At 42.8% G+C, this 24,332-nt stretch overlaps 1 protein-coding gene across 5 annotated transcripts in view; it reads right to left on the bottom strand.

Moving 5' to 3' along the window:
- The window catches only part of kiaa1549lb (KIAA1549-like b), a 128,277-nt gene extending 104,432 nt beyond the window's left edge, over positions 1–23,845 (bottom strand). Inside the window, exon 1 of one of the 5 annotated variants that reach the window (XR_007181603.1) lies at positions 22,816–23,845. Coding sequence is in view for 4 of the 5 variants with exons in the window: in XM_048168609.1 (XP_048024566.1) it covers positions 22,816–22,996 (181 nt within the window). In the remaining variant the exon portion in view is untranslated. The remainder of the gene's footprint in view (positions 1–22,815) is intronic. The other 4 variants (XM_048168609.1, XM_048168608.1, XM_048168607.1 and 1 more) reach the window with 4 other exon arrangements.
- Between the last annotated feature and the right edge of the window lie 487 nt (positions 23,846–24,332).

Genomic DNA, 24,332 nt, shown 5'->3' with positions numbered 1-24,332 from the left:
TCCATGTACTGAACTCTTATTCAACTATGCCAAGATAAATTCAATTTTTAATTCTAGGGCACCTTTAAGGTCATATATATAGCACTTTCTATATCTGGTTCTGATCAGTGATTTCTGATATGTAATGATTCATGTACTAGAGCTGTCAATCACACAACGTGAGTTTACCAGTGACTTTTATGAGTTCTGGACTCTTATAATCAATGATGCTGTCTACACTCCACAATGAATCTCTTATTTACACTGTGCTAGCATTGTTAGTTATGATGAAAGCATTCATGAAAGTGCAGAAATGGAGTTGCAATGATGAGATCACTGCATTCATGTGGTTAATAGAAATGTCTATTGTAATAATCAACACTTTTCATGATTTGTTAATCTTGATAGCTGTAATAGTAAAATATTTAGAGAGAGTTCCACATGTAATACTTATTTCATCTGCAAAGACATTAGCCAATCTTAGCAGTGGGCATTTACATTGAAGTCTCACTGCAGACACGCTCCTTCCAACAGAGCGTTCAAATCAGAGGGCTAAAATCAGGGTAGAAAATGGCCTTTATGGCATATTTTATTGTAAAAATCATACTAACATTATAAGTGCACCTCAGGAAACATTATAAAACAATTTACAAAATGTAGGTTAGGGGTTTGTTCATATTACTATACCTAATATGAACAATAGTAATAGTGCCTGACTCTAAACACTGTAGGGGATGGACAGCTGGATCAGAAAGCAAAGTACAGATTTGCAGATGGAAACTAGCTCAACCTTGAATCCAGCAGAGAGACTCTCCCATGAAGGTAATGCACATCAGCACAGTGGAATCTGTGCCACAGTACACTGACCTAAATGATATAAAATAAATCTATCAGAACTTTAGCCTACTTTGGTACCATGCTGAGTTTGAGTGAGAGAACAGGCCTGAAGCTGTCAGATATCCGGTGACAGGCCTATATCCATGACCACTGAGGAGTTTGAATCTTGACACGTATCTGTTAAATCTGAGGAAGACTTCAGGGGTGCTGAGCTACTTTTCCCTTTGTCTTGGAGGTTTTTTTTTTGTTTTGGGTTTTTTTTTTTTTTTGTGAGATTTTGTGTATTATTGTTTCATTAAGTTTCAGATGTAATCTGGATTATGTAACCAGTTACTTATAATTAGACTACATTTTATTAATTAAATATAACAAGAGTACAGTTGTCAGATTACATGATAACACATTGATTACCTATTAGTACTATGCAAATTAATTTACCTATTTTATTACTTTAAAAGTATGGTTTGGTCGAAATATTGGCACGGAACTAGACTATTGTGTATACTTCTTTTTTTACTAACAAGTCGTTACTGTGGCCAGTAATGAGGCATTGTCAGTATGCTCTGTTTTCAGAGTGTTATGAAATATAAGATATTATCTATTAATACCAGAGACTCTTTGCTAGCACATGCAGCTCTGAAAGTATTTAGAGTACAATGTGTGGGAGGAGAAGAGGGGAGAATGCCAGATTGTTCTAAAAGACTGAGAGAGTGAGTATTTTCATATTGAATGCAGGTGCCTCTTACATAATACATGAACCTTTTCTGACACCATAGATTTTAAAGCACTATGGATATACAGTATAGCATACACGAATATAGCCTTGACAGCCGACGGCCAAGTAGCACGTCAGTTCTGCGCCTGCGTGAGATGAAATGCCTTTCCGTACCAGCAGGTGGCAGTAGCTGAACAGCCAATCAGAATGATCAGATGGCCCGACGAGTTCCGACGGCGATTCAACATTTCGAATCGGCCAAAAAAAAGCCGACGAGGACCAACTTCAGTCGATGGTGCAGAACACACTGAGAAAACTTAGTCTGCCGACGAAGAAAAACTGCCCGACGGCCGACCGTCGGCTTGGTGTCTTCCTGCCTTTAGACACGACCCACGACCACCGTCAAAATTCTATGTACCTACAGGCCAATTTGCAAGTTGACATAGTCTTTTCAAAAGTGTTAAACCTAAGTTCAAACACAATATAAAACTGAATAGGACAGCAATTTGCTACATTTATACAGTAATACCAAATTTCAAAACATATAAATAATAAATAAACATTCAAATAATTTCAAAAAATTAGATGTGACTGAACACACAAGTTTTAGTTTTACAATTTCATTACCATCTATACAAAAGGGGAATAATTTTGCACTTCAATGAAAACATGGACCAGGTAAGATATATCTTGTTTTGTACAACATATTTTACAAAAGAAAACATAGTATAATGTTTACCTGTTAGTGTTTTTAGTTCATGAGTGTTAGTGTGTTTTAGCGCATCTTAAATATGAAATTAACTGCCATTCCAAGCTGAAAGTTGGTTAGGAGATCTGTAGGAAGAGTTTGATAAAACTGTGGGAAGAGGTTGAGAAAAGTAATGGGTCCTAGCGATTGACCAACCAGCTGACCTTTGATTGATTTCTGGGTAAAACTGTGCTTTTATGTATCGGCATGAAGTACAATAACACAAGTACTGTACAACCCTGTGCTATATCCTGAAAGTATGGATTAATTTTCAATTTTCAATAACAAATATAATGACATTACATTGTGGATACTCCTGTCACCCCATCTCTAATAAATGCATCAGTTTGCAGTGATATAGGTTCCACAACCTGTCATAACAGAGATTAAGGCTCTACTGGCCAATCCTATTTAATAAAATAATAAGCAGTGGCAAAGCATTACAAGCACAGAGAAAGAAAGATGAGACGTGCGACCATCTGCATCTCACACCCAAACACTAACGCCTCCGCTGTATACCAGCACATCCAGCTCGCTCCTCATTTCATGGATAAGAATTCCAACAAGACAGAGAGAGATGGGCTACATTTCATCTAATCCCATGAAGCTTTTTTTGTCTGCCCATGAAAAGCAATTAAACTCACACTTCCTGTAAGGACTTCACAAAGGAGCAAAGGAAATTGTCTTCATAGAGATACATGCAGGAATATATCCTGCACACTTCTCTGAGAATAAAACGGAGTATGCCAAACACTCTGTAATCACTTTAAATTGTCACAGATAATCCCATTTCAAAGCAACATTCTCCACATGAATGCGGTGAGCAGAAGCTGATGGTAATCCAGTGAGAATCTGCCTTCAATCTGTGTAGGTACACTAGAAAAGTGGTTTTAAACATCAGTTATTAAAAATCAGTATTTTGTAATATTCTATCTATCTATCTGGAAAATATCTAAACATTCTTGAGAGGCTGAAAATAATATGTACATATAATATCTGTCAAGCAGACACCTGTAGTTGATAATGTCAAGATGGCTAAACATCGGACAAAGCAGTCTTGTGATTTACTAGCCTTTTAATAATAGTGGTTTAGATCTCTGATCTATTCAGCCATGACTTATTGCACCAGTCCCCCTTAACAATAATATAGATTTATCACTTCTGTTGCTGTTCTATGTTGCTGATTCTGTCAGTTTATCTCTATTAAGTGAAAGGGCAAAGTTAGATTTTTAAGAAAGGCATTGTACATCAGCACATTGGGGTTACACAAATGTCTTGGGAAAGATAAACATTCCTGAGCCACAGGGACGTGCAGCGTAGCCTGATTTACCCCTGCAGTGGCCCGAGGGACAGTGTGCTGCTTATAACAGCCTGTGGAGAGGTTTGACAGTTCTGAAGGAGACACAGTCTTATGGGATGAACATCAATATAGAAATGCAGATGTGTTGCTTTGATGGGAATAAATCTAGGAAGTGTTCTCTCTGAGCTCAAATGGCAAGGTCAGCGGTGGTTTCATCAAACCCCATTGGTGCTTGTGTACTATAAAGTTTCAATAAAGTTTTTTTTAAAAAACTTTAAAAGCATAACTTGTAGTATATATATCTTTGTGTATAGTATAGGCATGTTTTAATTCCAAATATTTTTATTTTATCAAATTATGCAGTTTAGATTTAGTTATACTGTAACAGTGAAAGTGTTCAGCAGAGGGCGAGGATTACCCCTGACTGGCTCAAAAGATTAATTTTGAATCTCACCACATTGTTTGCATATGTTTCTGATTCACAAAAAGAATCAGTTCACAAAAGTCATTGCTTTGGGAACCGGAACACACTGGTTGGACTAGTAAATATGCTTTTCATGCTAGGGTCCTACCTAGAGAGGTAATCAACTAAGTAGCTTTTAACCCACTAAATCTTTTTTAGAGTGAAATAAGACAAAAACACATTTGTTATCTTTTGATTTTGACTTAAGTTTTTGATTTTGTTCTATTTTAGGGGGTGAAATAAGGCCCCGTCCACACGAAGCCAGATCTTTCCATATCCAATCTTTTTTTTTTTTCTTGTCTCAAGAAATATCTCCATACACACGAAAACGCTGAAACCGGTTCAAAGGCAAGGGCGCCGTTTTCAGATTTATCCACTCTGGGACCCGGTTTAAAAAAATATCGGATTCACCTTCTGAAAACGCTGGATTTGTCTGGACGAAACGCCAATCTGACACATTTTTGCGCATACACCTAAACGCATCTCCGTGTGAACGGGGCCTAAGACTGGTACATATCCTTGACAGATTTTGTTAGATTCATTCTTTGAGTTTATCCTTTACCAACATTTATTATTTGGTAATCTAATATCCTACCACATAATCATGTCATATCATAGTCAATGAACAACAACACATTAAAACACACTGTCAGAACATCTCGGATTAACTGTATCCCTGGTTCCCTGTGAAGGGGAACGAGACACTGTGTCCTGAGATGCTTTTGGGGAATGCCTCAGCGTGACTGATGACTGAAGCACTGTATAATCATGACAATTGTATTGGCCGGCGAACAGCCTTGTTGTCACTACTAGACAAAACAGTGTCTAGTTCCCCTCCTCAGGGAACCAGGGTTACAGTTGTAACCCGAGATGTTCCCTTGCGAAAGAGAACTCACACATCGTCCTGAGATGCATTTGGGGAACAAAATACCCATGCTGCCATGTCTAGGGGATGCATTGTCAATATTGGCTGTGACAAGCACAAGAAAATGTAACTCCATGGTCTGAAATACCAGAGTTAAATTCCCCCATGGGTACACACCAGCTTTGCTGTCGGTGACACTACTCCCTACGGCCACTGCCCAAGATTCATGCCTCAATGAGGAAGTACCTTCACAATTCCAGAATGAAAGGACCTGGCCCAGAGCTGAGCTCAAAGACTTGGAAACCACAACCTTATTCTTTAAGGCAGATTCCTTTAAGGATGTATGGCCCAGACGTATAAAAAAGCTGAACACTCTGACGAGGACCCTACGAGGGGAGTACCCAGCTTTAACTACAATAGTCCTTCAACCTGATACCATCCTGCTTATATAGAGGCCATATTTCTGAAAGCCTACTATAATTCACCCCTAGGGAGTGAAGTACTCTGCACAATGACTCTCTCAAACATGAGGAGTAAGTCCGCTCAACCTAAAGCGTTTACTACTAAGGAGGCCCGGAGAGGGCCAATGACTCAAAAAAGCATATCTAGACTCTAGCAATAGATTTATGAAGCAGAGTGCTTACACATGCTGCCATCCTGGTATAGCTAACTAGCCCCAGGAGCAACATACTCAACCCTTAAATAAAGGGGAGTACTGAAGTATGCATCTAGGGCAGCATGATTACCAAGGAGGCTTTAGCTAACAGCCTGCCACTTGAGAACATTTTGGGAATGTGCTTAAAAACTCTACAGCATGACCTCAGCAGAATGACTCTCAAAGTGAGAGGAAGCCATGAAAGACTATATCTATTGTAGTCTAGTTGTTTTTTTACTGAATGCTGTTTTAGATGTGCTAGGTATAAATGTAAGAAAAACCCATGGACAAGGCAACTAGCAGAGTCCATAAATTTGCGTCATATTAATATATAGGGGCTCTAGGGAATAGTGTCATGTTAGGCACAGAGACAAACAGGTAAGGTCCATTTTCAGCTTTAAATGGGTTAATCCAAAACATAATCCAGAAAAGGCAGGGTCAAAATCCAAAAAGCAGTCCACACAACACAAGAAAACAAACACAAAAAACAGTGACCATAAATGAAACCTCAATGACAAAAGCAGAAACAAACAGGGTATAAATAGACAGACACAAATGATCAAACGCAAAACAGCTGAAAGCAATGACGAGATAATGAGTCCGGGAAGTGGTTTATGGGAAATGAAGTCAAAAAGAAGTGAGAAACAGTCTGGGTTGGAGTGCCCTCTGGTGGCTAAATAGGGCACTCCAACTTGTGATCATGACAGTACCCCCTCCCTACGGAGTGGATACCAGAACGTTCCACAATAAAATAAAAAACAAAACAAAAAACAAAACCAAAAACCAAACAAGGAAAAACTCTCAGGAGGGAGGTGGACTGGAGGAGGACCAGGGGGAGGGATGGTGGGCCAGGACCAGAGCCCCTGACTGAAGGCCAGGGAGGAGCCGGAGGAACAGACCACGGGGGCTCCACGAAGGTCGGAGTCCTGGCTGAGAGCCAGGGCGGCACCAGAGGAACTGCCCAGGTGGGCTCTAGCAGGTCCGGAACCCCGGCCGAGTGCCAAGGTGGTGCTGGAGGAACTGACCAGGTGGACTTCAGCCGGGCAGACGGCCTGGGCGGCGCCAGTAGGGCAAGATGCTTGGGAAGTGCAAGAACGGCCTCTGGGGTGGTCTCCGGAACTACCACGGGCTCTGGGAAGGCCTCCGGGCCTTGAGGGATGAAGGAAGCCTTCCTCTTCCTCCTTTTACATGAGTGAGGCAGTGACTCTGTGCCCACCTCCTCTGTGGGCTCTGGAGCAAACTCACGGGCTGGATCGGGCTCTGGAGCGGGCTCACGGGCTGGTGAGGGCTCTGGCTGAGCAGGTGTTGCCCACTGGCTTCTATGGGTGAGATAATTGACAAAGCCCCAAAAAGCCAGGATTTGAAGCCCCTCCAACTCCCATTGAGGAAGAGGGTCTTTCAGACACTCATTAAAAATCCCCTTAAGAGCAGTCTCATTATAATTAAGCCCCACCGCCATCGTCCAGAAGGTCTGGGCAAAACATCCTACCTCCCATCCCTCTTGGCGTAGAGCCATCAATGCCCGAACTCGAGCCGTTCGCTCCTTTACTGTAGCTGGAGGAAGGATCCAGAAACCTCTACTGCTGGACCTTTGCATGATTGAGGTTTCTGTCACGTTAGGCACAGAGACAAACAGGTAAGGTCCAACTGGCTTCTATGGGTGAGATAATTGACAAAGCCCCAAAAATCCAGGATTTGAAGCCCCTCCAACTCCCATTGAGGAAGAGGGTCTTTCAGACACTCATTAAAAATTCCCTTAAGAGCAGTCTCATCATAATTAAGCCCCACCGCCATCGTCCAGAAGGTCTGGGCAAAACATCCTACCTCCCATCCCTCTTGGCATAGAGCCATCAATGCCCGAACTCGAGCCGTTCGCTCCTTCACTGTAGCTGGAGGAAGGATCCAGAAACCCCTACTGCTGGACCTTTGCATGATTGAGGTTTCTGTCACGTTAGGCACAGAGACAAACAGGTAAGGTCCATTTGCAGCTTTTAATGGGTTAATCCAAAACGTAATCCAGAACAGGCAGGGTCAAAAGCCTAAAAGCAGTCCACACAACACAAGAAAACAAACACAAAAAAACAGTGACCGTAAATGAAACCTCAATGACAAAAGCAGAAACAAACAGGGTATAAATAGACAGACACAAATGATCAAACGCAAAACAGCTGAAAGCAATGATGAGATAATGAGTCCGGGAAGTGGTTTATGGAAAATGAAGTCCAAAAGAAGTGAGAAACAGTCCGGGTTGGAGTGCCCTCTGGTGGCTAAATAGGGCACTCCAACTTGTGATCATGACAAACAGAGGCCATTTTCTATCTCACTTTTTTTAAAGGAATGGCCTAACTACACTCTTACCTCCTAGAGGCTAGCAAGAGGAGACTATAAAAACCAACAATACTGCTACACACACACACACACACAAACTACAGGGAAATGAGATCTCTGCAAAACGACTCTCATTATAAGGAGGAGAAAAGCTGTTATTTGGAGAGTGGAAGCCTCAGAAGTGTAAACTCTCATATTAAGAGAAGGCCTGCCATGCTCAGTTTTTATTTATTTAAAAGGCATGCTTGTTAACAAAAAGTCCAAGCCGGACAGTCAGATTATTTATTTTTCTCATCATCGGTCCAGCCCTTTCCAGGGCCTGATGTTGCACATGTGAGGAGGGGGAAGGAAGAAGGACATGGTAGAAGTAATAACCCTCAAAGGGAAGGAGACAATGTTATCTGCCTCGGCTGGTTCCAGGATGCTGGTCATGCCTGTACTTGATTATATCCCTGAGGTCCTGCTTCTTCTTCCTCAACTCGCGCCATCTCAGTGACCGGCTCTTCGGCAGAGGAGGCACACAAACGGCAACGCTGTCTCTCTGGCCTTGTCTTCAGTCCTCAAACCAAGACCTCCTAACTGTCTGGGTGCAGACTCAGACCAGCACAATATATATGTTTTAAAGGCAGCTGAGCGTGCCTTTAGTCCTATGAATTTTCCGACCACTGTCTCGTCTGATGTGCTGAGTAACTCAGAGGGCGAAACCGGGGCATAGAAAAGAAATGCTTTTTCTTTCTCCCCGATGCTTGCCAAGTTCACCCACAGATATCTCTCCGTGGCCACCATTGCCGCCATCGATCTCCAGCTACCCAGAGAGCCAAATCTGTGGTGCGGCACAGCTGAGCAACCACGTAAAGGAAATACCCTGACACTGGTCCAAGTCTCTCAGCAGGTCTGCTTGATAGGCATGGAGCACTGCCATTGTGTGCAGCACCGCACCAGCCTGACCTGCTGCCGCATATGCCCTGCCATTTAACCCTCTGGGGTCTGAGGATTTTTGGGGCCCTGAAGAAGTTTTAAGATGCCTTGACATTTGTGTTTTTTTCAGGTTGTTTATAAACATATTAATGGCAAAAGTGTCATCACACTGTATTCAGCACAAACTAAGCTACCATAATATGTGAGCAACATGTATGTACATATTTTTATTTTTGAGAGAATAACCATTTATGCGAGGTTATTGAAAAAAACAAAAAAATTAAGTCACCGAAATAAGGCCACAAAACACATACTAAATATGTGTCCACAAGACCTCTGGGTATTGGAGGTTTTAGATTAAAGTTTTTGCTTCAAAATTATGTGAAAATGATTCTGCCTACTTGACATATTCACATAAAACAATATATTGATATAAATTTTGTAAGACACTTTTTTGTTTAGAAAGACAGTATCCCGAATAATGCTGTGATTCACACCTGAGGAGACAATGACCTGCATAATGAGCCGCATAATGAGCCTTTCAATCAGGTAGGCTACGTGAGAGAGAACTAAAGAATCTGAGAACCAAGACGTTTATTTAGAAAATAGTTAACAAAATAAATGAGACACATTTTGAATAAATTAGGGCACATTTTGAGTATAGTTTTATCTGTAAATAAATCCTGTTTCAAGATATAAGTGAACATCACTTACATGGTATTTTTAGGTTTTTGGTGTTTCTATGCACTGGAGAGAAAAGAAAAAGAAAAGAAAAAATGTTTCTGCTTCCAGTCAGTGATCTCACCATTATATTAATTCAGAATGTCCGATGTGAGCCAATATATGGTCACTATGATTCTCAGATCTGTGGGATGAAAGAAAAAAAACTCTCTGCGAGCATGCTGAAAACGTACTCTGTTACGTACGTAACCTCAGTTCCCTGAGATACGGGAACGAGTACTGCGTATGGGAAAAGCTCCTTTTTCCTCCTCGCTGAAGCCTTTTTCAATAGCGCAGTGTAACTGCACGTCTATTGGCTCAAAGGAATGAAACTCTTTGAACCAATGACGGCACGGCGTAGTCGCGCGAGCCTATGGCGAAACAGCGCGCCAACAAGCCCGCCAAAACGGGCGTGGCTTATGGCTATATAAGCCGGCGTTTCACTGAGCCGCAGTGTCGGGGCACGGCATAAAATGCAGTACTCGTTCCCGTATCTCAGGGAACCGAGGTTACGTACGTAACTGAGTACGTTCCCTTTCGATACTCTCACTCATACTGCGTATGGGAAACGAATACAATCACGCCGTGCCACGACAGGGAACGACAAAACATATCATGGGCGCGAGGGGGCCCAGAGGATACGTGAGGGGCCAAGGTCGTCGAACCCTGGGTACAGGAGCAGGGACACTCCTGAGGAGGCGTGACGACGGGGCTCGAAGAGGCCATCGTATCACACCGAGAGGACCCGAGCATGTAAGGTCGGGATGTCCAAGTTGTAAAACCTGACAAAAGTGGACGGCGAGGACCAGCCGGCCGCGTCACAGATGTCTTTGAGAGAAACACCACTAGACCACGCCTAGGATGAGGCCATGCCTCTAGTGGAATGGGCTCTTACTCTTATGGGGCAGTCCAGGCCCATAGAGGAGTAGCATAGAGCAATCGCGTCGACTATCCAACGCGAGAGGTGTTGCTTTGAGACCGTAGACCCCTTGGTGCGGCCTCCAAAGCAGACGAAGAGCTGGTCCGATTGCCTGAACGGTTCGGAACGCTCAATATAGACCCTCAATGCCATAACGGGGCAGAGCAATTGCACCTCTCGCTCATCCAAAGAAGGAGGTAGCGCTGAGAGGGAAATGATCTGTGCTCTGAACGGGGTCGAGAGCACCTTGGGGATATAGCCATGTCTGGGTTTCAGAACGACCTTAGAGTCGTTGGGCCCGAATTCAAGGCATGCAGGGCTCACAGAGAGGGCCTGCAGGTCGCCGACACGCTTAACCGATGCCAGTGCGAGTAGCAGAGCGGTGTTGAGCGTTAAGGGCCGGAGATCAGCTGACCGTAGCGGCTCAAAGGGCGGACCCTTGAGGGCTGCAAGGACAGTGGAGAGGTCCCAAGAGGGAACGGTAAGTGGTCTAGGGGGGTTAAGACGCCTAGCACCTCTTAGGAAATGGACAATGAGGCGTTTCTTCCCACTGTCTGGCCAGCGATAGGGGCGTGGAACGCTCCAATGGCTGCAACGTAGACCTTGAGCATGGAAGGGGTGAGACCGTGTCGCATGATGGTCGTGTCGTATATAAACCACCAGGGAGGCCTATCGTCCAGCCGCCTTTGTGCCCTGACAAAGCGCCTCCTCGCTCAGAGGTCTACCTCTGCCTTCCCGAAGATTTCCCATATTTTCTGAACCATCTGGGGATGGAGCATCCACTCGTCCGAGGGGACATTGCTCCGAGACAGCATGTCTGCCCCCAAGTTCGATTTCCCAGGTATGTGGGTCGCTCTGAGCGAGGAGGCGCTTTGTCAGGGCACAAAGGCGGCTGGACGATAGGCCTCCCTGGTGGTTTATATACGACACGACCATCATGCTGTCCGATTGGACCAGGACGTGGTGTCCCTTCAGGAACTTCTGGAACGCGGCCAGGGCGCATTCTACTGCCAGCATCTCGAGGCAGTTGATGTGCAGATGGCTCTGCTCGTGGGTCCACGAGCCGAAGGCCGGTCTGCCCTCGAAAACGGCTCCCCAACCCGTGTTGGAGGCGTCCGTCGAGAGCACCTTCCTTCTTGACACCGTCTGAAGGGGAACTCCACGCTTGAACCAGCTGGGGTCTGTCCAAGGTCTCAGAGCTGTGACACAGGCCTGATTGACCCTGACTAAGAAGCGGCCATGCCGCCAAGCATGCAGTGGAACCCTGAGTTTCAGCCAGTATTGCAGAGGCCGCATTCGGAGGAGGCCGAGCTGCAGTACCGGGGAGGCAGAAGCCATCAGTCCCAGCATCCTCTGGAAGGACTTCAGAGGGTAACGGACATTGTTCCTGATCGATGCCGAGAGCTTCTGAATCATCAGAGCGCGCTCTGGAGAGACTACAGCCCTCATATGGACTGAATCGAAGACTGCGCCCAGGAACGTGATACGTTGGCTGGGGAGCAGCGAGCTCTTGGCAAAATTGACCCTGAGTCCCAGGCACTGAAGGTGGCTGAGGAGCACGGATCTGTGGTGTTCTAACTCAGTACGAGACTGGGCCAGTATGAGCCAGTCGTCGAGGTAATTCAAAACTCGGATCCCCATCTCTCTCAGAGGGAGAAGCGCCGAGTTCATGCACTTGGTAAACGTGCGGGGAGCTAGAGACAGCCCGAAGGGCAGGACCTTGTATTGATAGGCCACACCCTCGAAGGCGAATCTCAAGAATCGCCTGTGGTGGGGGGCTATCTGGATGTGAAAGTATGCGTCTTTCAGGTCCAGTGAGAAGAACCAGTCCTCGGGGCGGATCTGCGCGAGGATCTGCTTCAACGTTAGCATTCTGAACTTCCGTCTCATGAGGGAGAGGTTTAGAAGCCTGAGATCTAAGATGGGTCTGAGACCGCCATCTTTCTTTGGGACAACAAAGTAGCGGCTGTAGAAGCCCGACTTGCTTTCTGCTGGGGGAACAATTTCTATGGCTCCCTTCTGTAGCAGAGACATCACTTCTGCACGGAGGACATGCGCGTCGTCCGCTTTGACTGAAGTGGTGACCACACCGCTGAAGCGTGGGGGCCTTCGGGCGAACTGCAGAGAATAGCCGCGGGATATGGTCCCTATGACCCACTGCGACACTCCTGGGATGGCTTGCCAGGGCTCGACCCGTGTGACCAGTGGCTGAATAGCGTCCGGTGACAGACCGCTGTGCAGGGGTCTTTGTACCGTCGTTACAGGATGAGGAAATTTGCTCTCTTTTTGGGAATTTAAAAATATTGGGTTCGCCATTAAAACAGTGGTTTGTGTGGGCACAACATCTGTGGGCCCAGGGCACGTGCCAAGTTGATTCCCAACACCCGAAACTAAGCGAGGTGGCGGGGAATGCATGCGAGAGAGCTTTTGGGGTGGTCCGGCCGTGGCGAGACTTAACCCCATCCTCTTTCTTCCTTGTTGATCAGGAAGACGCCAGAGGCGTCGGGTCCAGCACTATCCTAGGCCGGGGACCCTGGTGTCTCGGGAGCGTGGAGCGCTTCGCAGGGCGGGCTCGCTGGCGCTGCTCCTTAGGTGGCGCTGCTTGAGATGCGGAGGGGGAGAGTTTGCTCTGGAGCTGGGTCGGCGCAGGTTTGGACCGACTTGCAGCAGATGAAGAGCTGGAGCGCTTCGACAAGAAATGTTGCATTGTCTGGGACGATTTCTGTGCAGCAGTGAAGCGCTCGGTGAACCCTTCCACAGCTGGCCCGAAGAGACCTGAGGGTGAGACAGGGGCGTCCAGGAAGGCCATCTTGTCTGCATCCTTAATCTCTGTGAGGTTGCGCCAGAGATGGCGCTCCAACACAACCAAGTTGGCCATGGACCTCCCTATGGCCTGGGCCGTGGTCTTCGTGGCGCGCAGGGCCAGGTCAGTGGCGCTGCGTAGGTCACGGAAGGCCGACGTGTCGATTCCAGACTCGTCCAGGGTACGGAGGAGTTTGGCCTGGAAGACCTGAAGGATGGCCATGGTGTGTAGTGCTGACGCAGCTTGTCCTGCTGAAGAGTACACTCGGCCAGCAATGGCGGAGGTCGTACAGCAGGTCTTGGAGGGAAGGGCCCTCTAGCTCTTCCAGCCCACAGCTGCGGGCGGGCAGAGGTGAGCGGCCACGGCCTCGTCCAGCGGCGGCATCTGCTCGTAGCCCTTCTCACGTGAGCCGTCAACCGAGGTGAGAGCCGCGGGTGAAGAAGTGCGAAGGCGGGCGGAGTAGGGAGCGCGCCACGACTTCGTCAGCTCTGCGTGGACCTCAGGGAAGAGGGGCGCAGATCGCTGGCGAGGGGTCTGGCGGGGCCCCGTACTGTTGCCCACCTTAAGACTTGTTTGCAGCAAGAATGGGACAAAATTACACCTGAAACACTTCATCACTTGGTGTCTTCAGTCCCTAAACGTCTTTTAAGTGTTGTGAAAAGGAATGGCAACATTACAAAGTGGTAAATGCTTTACTGTTCCAACTTTTTTTGAAATGTGTTGCAAGAACCAAAATAGGATTTTTTTTTTTTTTTTTTTAAATAAATAAATAAATAATAATAATAATAATAATAAAATCATGAGGAACACATTAAATAATGTGCTGTTGTATTGTCTGCGATGAAATACAAGTCAAAGTAAATTTAGAAATCACTACTTTTTTTTTTATTTGTGTTTTCCATACTGTCCCAACTTTTTCTGATTTGGGGTTGTATTAACGTTAATATAATATCCACTCTTAACAGAACTTAACTGTTTTTTGTGATCTCATGAATGTACATATTATTTCACATCATGTGGAGAAAATTCTGTATAGGCCTATTATATTTTAAATTATATACAGTAGGGCTGCACGATTAATCGCATGCTTTTGTCATGCGTGTCTCGTCAGTAAAGCCGGTTCTGTGATTAGCGGTAAATGTCCATCACCTGCTTTCAAATGGAGTGGCACTTAATATACAGAGCCGTAGTTCGCGGACAAGCTACGCAATATCGCATTCGTAATCGAAAGCGATTCATCTGTGATTATGAAGACGATATTGCGTAGCTTGCCCGCAAACTACGGCTCTGTATATTAAGTGCCGCTCCATTTGAAAGCAGGTGATGGACATTTACCGCTAATCACAGAACCGGCTTTACTGATGAGACACGCATGACAATCTCGTGCAATTAATCGTGCAGCCCTAATATACAGTACCAGTCAAAAGATTGGACACATTACTATTTTTAATGTTTTTGAAAGAAACAGTTTTGAGTCTCATGCTCATCAAGCCTGCATTTATTTGATCAAAAATACAGAAAGAAAACAGCAATATTGTAAAATATTATTACAATTTAAAGTAATGGTTTTCTATTTTAATATACTTTAAATATAATTTATTTCTGTGATGCAAAGCTGACGCAAGCATTCATACAGAGACAGAACATGCAGGATTCATATTTAAATGGTCTTTTTGCAGTTTAATATTCACAGACACTAGTCTATATCGCGATTAGAATAAAGGATTTGAGAATACAGAACTTACCATTCACAATCCTCAGCTTGATCCTCAAAATGGAACTGAAATCAGTCGTACTCTTCCTCTGAGGTAAATTCTTCCAGCATTATTACTCATTGCATCTCAAAGCGATGAAAAGTACACAAATCTGACTAAACTTGATGCGTTTTTTTTTTCTCTTTTTTTCCCAAGTTGATGACAACATCCATGTTTACATGGATCGCCTCAGAATTTGCCTTTGAATAGTGCACGCTGTCTGTGGGCGTGTCTACATTAGTGGATAATGAGATGACTAGTGAACGACTGACATCTCTTTTCAAACAGATTACACAAACAGATACTATTTGTTTTCGATGTGACTTATATTATTTAAAACCTAGTCTCAGCCTGATGCTTGAACGTCTGATGCAGTGCCCCACCAAAATATTCATCCAAAACATAGACCTCTATATAAACTGAATCAATAATAGATTGTAAATGAGTTCAGAATTTTGAAACAAACATTTTTGGGATTTTCTACACTATTTTAAGTCGTAAAGTGGGCAGGATATATTAAAATTTAATATAGGGCTTCAGCATGCATCATGATATTAAGAGCGGCAGAGGGTGCCTAAACCCTTCCCAGCTCTACAGTGCCCCACAATTTTCCAATGTAAATCTTTGGTTAAAAATGGAACTGCAGAATGCTCTAATTGAGAGCCATTGGGCAGCTTATTTTTTAGTTACCTTGTCTGTTCTTCCTATGTGGACTAGTGTATCAAATGAATGAAAGTATAAATCCTTCAGTTTAAATGTGCTTGTGTGAACATATAGGTCTGTTGTGTTTGTTTAATTCAGAATAGACATGACTTTCTTTTCCTCACTGAAATTCCTACACAACTTGTCATATTTTAACCCTTAAATGCATACCTCGGGTCTTTAGTGACCCGGGACGTCATTCACTACCCTTCTCCTCGTTCTTTTTTTAAAGTTAGACATCAACCTTCTTGGTATTCCTCAGTCAATTCATTATAAAGAATATAACAAAAAAAAAAAAATCATAAAATTATAAAAGAATGCCTATTTTTGTATTCATTTTTTGTAAAAATTGTATAGGGTCGCAAATGACTCGAGGTGTGTATGAGTAATAATAATTATTAATTAATTAATTAATCAACAATAATTGAATCTTAGATGATGGAATAAGTGCAATTCAACTTTATTCCACAAGGTGGCAATGTCTGATACACAATGCTGAAGTGACGACTCATTCAGACAGAAAACGAAATAATAAGAAAAACATGAAATGGCTCAGCGATTTACTGCAGAGCAAGTACTGAACGCAATCAAATATGACTGTAACTGTCACTGGATGAATCTGGTGAAGCTGTTAGCGATCGAAATACTGATTTTGAAGATGTTGAAAATTATATAGTTTTGAGAATACGTTTTGAGATCGCGAATGGGATCATATTCATGACCTCAAACATAAAACTAGCCCATTATTTGCTGAATTTACTGGGAAATGAGCTCTGACGAGGACAGTGATGATGGCATAAAACATCTGCTCAAACGGAGCCCTTTCAAGCTCCAAAAGGTAACAAAATATGATTTATTTTATTCTTCTGTAATTGTTACTCTAATATCAGAGGAGTTTTATATTACAGATAGAGATCCTTACGTGTTAGATATAGATCCGGGTCGATAAAGACCCGAATATGTAAGAATGATTGGTGAAACAGTCATGCATTTAAGGGTTAAAACAACATTCAAAGGCAATAGATACTAGATTAAGGCAATTCTAAGTTCTCTACGTGTGTCGTGTGTATTTAAATCCTGATCGCTGGATTTAAAAGTGTTCTGCGTGTGTTCAGCGATTACAATATAAAGCTTACAAAATGTTTATCATAAACTGGCACTAAGACCCAGAATCTGCCCTACCTATATTTACAGTCAGGAGCCACTACTGTTTATCTTCTCCCTCAAAACACTTGCATTCTCTCCCTGCACTTTTGACGGTCTTATCCCTGACAATTGTGAGATTGTGTTTAATAACCATTGGGAGTCTGTGCATTTCACCCAATTGTCTAGGTGTGCTACAGGAGTGTGTGCAGTGGTTGGTGAGTACTTTTGTTTCTCATCATTGTTCTCCAGGGGATTTGTGGAGACAATGTGAGAATGAAGATTAGGGTTTGCTATACCACCTGTTTCTTTCTGCCCCTTGCAATTGAGGGGACGAGGCCACTGTCACCTAAGCTAAGGACCTTCGTTGCCAAGAGGGAGGTTGTTTATCCTGGTGATACGAAACTCCCCTCACAGAGATGTATTTCCCCTCCTCAGGCCCTGCCAAAATGCTTGTCCTATTACTGCTCCTGCATGTGTAAAAATGGGATGACATGTTGCCTGTAGTTGCAATGGTATGGGGGCTCTGCGAGGTTCGAACGACCTGAAGGCTTCCTTCTTCTTTCCCTTGAATCGCTGCTGCATTGTAGCTAGAGCTGGCCCGAACAGACCTTTAGGGTCTACAGGCTGATAGAGGAAGTGAGCCTCATCCTTTTCAACCATTGTGGACAAATTCAGCCAAAGCCCTCTCTGACCAACCACTGCCAGTCCTAGAGTCCCCACTGTGGACTGTGCCAGGCAGCGTGAGGAGCGCAAAATAAGGTCCATAACAGGCTACGTCCACATGAAGCCGGAGCTTAACCTAAACCGATCTTTTTTTTTTCCTCGTTTCAAAAAATATCTGCGTCCACACTAAACCACTGAAACGACTCAAAACGATGTAGTATACATGCCAGTCCATTATGTGGCACTGTAATTCTGCCGCAGAAATGCACTTAAAGCAGCGAAGAGGACTTGGAGCATGCGCATTAACCTTGCGCGCTGAATACAAACTTTAGCAAAGCTTAGAAATAACACTTTATTTTGGTTCAGTAGCTTCTGCAGCACTAAAACAAGCATGTAGAGTCTGCTATTGCTGTTGTTGGTGCCGTGTTGTGGTGTTAGCGCGTCTGACTAGGGTCGACACGTGGGGTGATGACATCATTGTTTCAGAAAATATACAGATTGCCCCGTCCACACGATAACACCAAGACGGCGTTTTCAAATTTTTCCACTCTGGGACCCGGTTTAAAAAAATACCGGTTTCACCTTTCAAAAAAAAACGCCGGATCCGTGTGGACGAAACGCCTATCCGATAAAAAAAATTGTGTGGTTTCACTGAAACGTGTCTCCGTGTGGACAGGGCCACAGTGTGGATTTCCATCCACAGTTCTGTGACGTCTTTTCACTGCGACAAGGCCTCTGACATCTCCTCCTCTAACCTCCTCTAATGATGTAAGCCAAAAGAAGAGTGATCACATTGGTAGCGTACCCTGTCTGAGCTGAAGATTTATAAATCTTCTCAAAAATCGAAGCTGAGAAAAAAATCTGATGTTTGAGGCAGCTTAGGAGCTATTGTGGATAACGCCAACTGAGGATTCAGATGGCCTGCCAACGAGGCCTCCATTAACGGCATGTGAGACTAGTCCATCTCCTGCATACCCATCATGTCTGGTGAGGGATTCTGAATGACAGTGGTCTTTCCCAGTATTTAATCAGATTATCCATACAATCCTGGAAAGGTGAAAGTGTCTGATGAACTGTTGAGGTGGTAGGAAGGAGGAATTTCCCATCTAGTCTTGAGCGTTTTGGTGTGGGGAGAGCCAAAGGCCCAACCGGTCAATGTCCAACTGGTTCACCGCCCGAAAGCAAGCCTCATGCAGAGTTGCACACCCTGTTGCCGTCTACTGTTCATCTAACCCTGTAGGGTAACCATGGGACTCCGTTTGGGGAACAAACGGATCTTCTTTGTCCTCTTCTGACAGATGTACCGGTGCAGCAATGGAAACGTAATTGTCGTCCGGTAGGTCTTTCGGGAATGTCTTGATTTCCATCTTGAAGCCGACCGGTTCCCAAGCTCGTCCGAAAGAGTAAACTGGTCAGCCCAACTCGTTAAAAAGGGCTCGTTACTTGGATGCCATGAGTGAAGAGATGTAGGATGATATTTTGGGCCAGCTCTGTTTGCGAGTTTATTCTGATCTGCTTATAAACCGATGTCAATTTAACAATGATGATCACAACTACATGCTAAGAAAGCGTTATTTTTCTGTGGCCATGGAAAATATCCTTTCTGAAGAGTTGATAGATGATCAATACTAAGTGTTCGCTGGACGAACAGATTAATTGATTGTAATATTAATTCAGCTACATGAAGTTAATTTGATTAACTGATCCAAGTATTTATAATTAACCCTTTCACACGTAAGTTTAAAATATTCTGGCTGACCCCCCAGCATGAGTTTTTCAAGGCGACCGTTATTTAGAACGCATCACATTATTGTTTCCATGGTGACGCGTCATTGCTTGTCACGTAACACACCGCAGCGTTGTATGACTGATAATCTGCTTTATTTCATTTTTTATTCAAATTATTCACAAATTTGTTAGCTATAACATGAAATTAAAATGATTGATATGAGCAAGTGGATGTGTTTTGCTGTTTAAACACCTTTATAATGATCGCGTTAGTTGAGCAATACACGTTATGGGCTCCGCCATGTTAGTTTGTGCCGCCTGTTCTGTTGGATTTACAGCACATGAATTCATCCACTTCTCCCGAAATACATCAAAATTTAAGTAAGCTGGTGAACTGGAGAAGAATAGAGTAAACTTTAAAGTTACTTACACAATGTGTATCTGATATGAATAAAACGTGTCATCTAATTATAATGGAAAAAATTGTTATTGCCGCTTCTATAGACATCAGTGTGTATTTTACAAACTCTAGATGTATTGTTTTGTTTGTACTTATGTGTATTTAAATGCCTGAAACCTAAAATAAACATTATGTGGCTGAAAACACTGCATATTTGTGATATATGAAAAGCGCTGCATGCGTCAGTCTCTGGTTTAACGCCAGCCAAATCGCGCAAGCACATTTGAATTTGGCAGTTGATCACGTGAGGCACTGAACGTTCTTATCACACCAGTGTGATCGTACATGTCAAAGGGTTAATTATAACAAGTTATAATTAATTATTCATATTTCCCTTTTAAGCGAATTTGCTACACCTGAAAAGGAACACGGTGCGGTGCTCATGCTGACTGGCACACTGCAAAGTGCACGCATGAAAAGCTGTAAGTAAACAGTTGTGAGTAAACAAGTGAAAGTAAACAGCTGGGTGTAAACTAGTGTTGTCAAAAATATTGATATTTCGATATATCGATACTGAAATATCTGAAACGATTTCAATACTCCTTTCTGCAGTATCGATACACCGATGCCAGCTGCGCGTTCTTGCTCTCCTCTCTGACAGCGAATTGACACGCACCCGTCTCATCTGAACTGGATGTGTATCAGTATAATGGATCTGTGCATTTGGTCTTAAAGATCCCGTTCTTCGTGATCCCATGTTTCAAACTTTAGTTAGTGTGTAATGTTGTTGTTAGAGTATAAATAAAATCTGTAAAATTTTAAAGCTCAAAGTTCAATGCCAAGCGAGATATTTTATTTAACAGAAGTCGCCTACATCGAACGGCCAGTTTGGACTACATCCCTCTACTTCCTTCTTTAATGACGTCACTAAAACAGTTTTTTGACTAACCTCCGCCCACAGGAATACACAAGAGTTGCGTTTGTAGAGTGTGTTTGTTGCCATGTCGTCGAAACGCTGTTATTTTCATCCCTCAGTCCAATCACCGGGTCTGATTCCGGCTCAAAATTGATAAGGTAAAATTAAAGACATGTTTACAATAACACTGAGTGCATGCATCTCCACGTTATGTTAAGAGGCGTGACCTTCCCGGGCAAGGAGCGCTAAGCTGCTGTCGAATCACAACACAGGAACCGCTGGCACAATCAGAACTCGTTACGTATTTCTGAAGGAGGGACTTCATAGAACAAGGAAGTCATCAGCCCGTTTTTATGACAGTGGAAACAGCGGTATACAGATAAGTAAATTATGTGAAAAATACTGTTTTTTTTTTACACGCGAAACATGAACACGTTATATTGCACACTGTAAACACAATCAAAGCTTAAAAAAAAACACGAAAAACGGGACCTTTAAAGTGACAGCAGCAGAATCAAACAAAAGAGAAAAAAATTACTGCTCTTGACTGAATATTTGTTTAGCTTTAATAAGAATACATTTATATTGAATTCATACAATGAAGACTATGCAATTTTTTTTTTATTTTTATATTTGATTATTAAATGTATGTACTATTTATAACTACGTTAAATAAACCTATTGTACCTGAAAAACTTATATTTTTGTTATATTGTATTTGCCATATTGTATTTGTATTTGCCATATTGTGTGCAATTTGCTTCTTTTTTCTTATTTTTAATGACAGAAATTAGATAAAATAGCACAAAACAAATATATTGTGATATATATTGTTATCGTCAAATAAAATCATATCGCCCATATACTCCATATGCCAATTAACCAACCCCAAATTAAAATATATATCCAAATTTGCACTCTTTTCTTAATTAAATTAGTTGAGCCAGACATCATAATTTAAATTTAGCATTTGTCTTTACCTTGACAGGTTTTGACTTTTTAATGTCTTGATTAAATCATTGTGGGTCAAGAGGGCGTAATTTGTGCGACAGCACCAAATTACTGTATGACCCAAAAATAACCCTGTTGGAACCCTGTACCAACCAACCCTGGTGTCTCCTATATAAATGTTTGGAAGAAATTTTTAAACAGGTCAAACACTGATCTATTTCACTCACAGTGACCCAGTTAAAGCAGATCCCCACTTAACTGGACATTTTTTTTATACTAAGTTAAAGACATTTTCCAACCCTTGTGCATTTTCATTTAGACATTTTTAATATCAAGCCATTATTAAATTGTTAGATGCTCTCCACAATATATGTGATTCTTTGTAGACATTTGGTCCCCTTGAAACACACATTCATTCACAATGTAAAACAACAGGATATTTGCAGCTGCTCTTCCAGTATTTTCAGGACCAGCAAACCTCAGCATCTAAAATCAGACAATGCTGTTGTGGACAGTTTTAATGCTCCTTTGCACTGGTTGATTTATGACGCCTACTGTGCAATATGATGTCAAAACATGATTAGTCCCATAGATTGAAATCTTCGGGACAGGTATGTTACAGTTATTTCATGCAATTAAATGATGCATGTAATTATATGCCATTATGTCAGGAAACAGATGTGGTTTAAGTGTGTTAGGTGTGTTTTAAAGACAATAGAGTGCTGCAATCTCGTGTAGAGCTGCAGTATCCATCAGCGCGCGCCTACACAGTTCACTGCGTTACTGCTGGACACTCACGTGCGGTTGATCACATTACATCACACACATACAGTTCACAAAAGTCAAGCCAAAGTAGTGTATTGTCATTTTTTTGCCTATTAGACGCATGCAATGAATAGGTGCATACAAAAACGTCTCAGATTACCAATAAACACTAACAATATGAATATAATCCTATGGGTTATTTGAAAATATTAACGCAACGGATACAAAAAAAAAAAAAAAAAAATGGTAGAATAAAAACGAATAGCTAAAACAGCTAAGATCTGCATACATTTAACCAAATGTTAAAAACAATAATGCTCTAATGTTGTAAAAGTTCAATCTGATGTGTTTTTGGATGCAAATAAATCATAATCAGACTTTTAGAGCATTTGCCATCAATCATTAAATGTGCAAGCTCAAGGCTGTTCTTTTCAACAAAATCATTCTTCAGCTCATAGGCTTGAGCTGAATTTCAAAGACTCGCGTGAGAAATACAGTATGATAAGACGCCCGTATAGGCTAGATGAGATGTCGCCTTACCGTCAGAAGCCTGTGCGCTGTGTAATAAGAGTAGAAATATTGCTAAAGATGAGAGTTTAGTGCTCCGCATTCCTCCAGACGTCTGTGTGCACGAGCATCCTCTCCTCCTCTCTCCAGAGCGCAGGATGCTGCAGCTCAATCTGTGCAAATCTCTCCAGATTCCAGCGACACGACCAGCCATTTGTGTTTGCAGAGGAGGTGGACGGTACTGGACGAGACATCTGCTCAGATCCGTGAGTCAGTGGGACGTGCGGTGGTCACGCCGCTCCAAGTGCCAGAAGAGAGCCGCATTCGTGGAAATGTCCATAGTCCACGATCACTGCGACACTGGGGAAGCGAGAGAGGTCTGCATTTTTGACTGGCTTATCTATGGCTCACACTCCTCCTTACCGCCCATAATATGATCGGATATTGGAAGAGATGCATGTAATTCTTTGTCTGTTGTTCAGTGAAGGTGTCTGATGAACAGCTCGCATGCAGGGAAGCGGAGCTGTTTTGTGCCATGTGCATACTCTAGTGGTCAATGGAGTATATTACCATTAGACTGATTTATAAAACGTCAGATTCTAATAAAAACTAAGAAAAAAACCCAAAACAAAACAAAAACACTTTAAAAACACTTTTGTCCAGTTCTGGGGTTGACTGCTCTTCAGGTCTATATCCACATCTGATAGTCACCATCAAAATGTATTAGGAAAAAGAATTGAATTAATTTCCCCTCCTCCTACTTTTAGCCTCTTTTCTTTTCTTTTCTTTTCTTTTCTTTTTTCTTCTAACAAGTTTTTTAGCGCGAAGGCGGGACAGAATCGCTTTCTTCGAGAAGCCATTTCACTCAGATACGTCACAAAATGAGAAAAAAAGTCTATGAACTTCTGTTTCATGCCGATTTTAATTAAAATATTATTTTATTAAGCAAATTTATTACGTCTTTCTAACAATAGAAGATATCCTAATCCTTGACAACTGTATGCAAGCTAAGGCTGGAATACACTACACGACTTTTGCTCAGACTTGCCCGCAGTCTGGAGTTAACGCAGACCTTATGTCGAGTTCACATTGCATGATTTTCAAAGTCGTCAGATCACTGTTCTTTTCACTCTGCATGACTACCTGGGGTAGCATTCAGTCACTGCTGTGTGCACATTGCACTGTGGATCAGCAACAGGGTTTACACATTGCATGACTTTACAATAGGAAGAATCGCCGACAACTCTGTCTGGTCTGCAAACTATCACAACCAACAGTGTTGCCAACTGCTTTCAATTAAAAGTAGCTAAAACTGGTAGCTAAATGTCACTAGATGACATCATAATGGCAAATTCATTGATCTAAATATGAATATAGATCAGTGGGCAAAATAAGAATCTAGATAAGTTTTGTCCAAGAAGTTGCTAGATTTGTCCCTAAACTTTTAAAAAAAGTCTCAAAAGGTGTGGGGAAGTCACTAAATCTGTCTTATTCTTGGATTGTTATATGTTGTGTGCCAGTATGCCAATATGGCACTGACATCTTGAGTC

The sequence above is a fragment of the Megalobrama amblycephala genome, linkage group LG19 (assembly GCF_018812025.1).
Source record: "Megalobrama amblycephala isolate DHTTF-2021 linkage group LG19, ASM1881202v1, whole genome shotgun sequence".
Lineage (NCBI taxonomy): Eukaryota > Metazoa > Chordata > Actinopteri > Cypriniformes > Xenocyprididae > Megalobrama > Megalobrama amblycephala.
The sequence above is the reverse complement of the archived record's forward strand: the minus strand, read 5'-3'. Positions and strand labels throughout refer to the sequence as shown.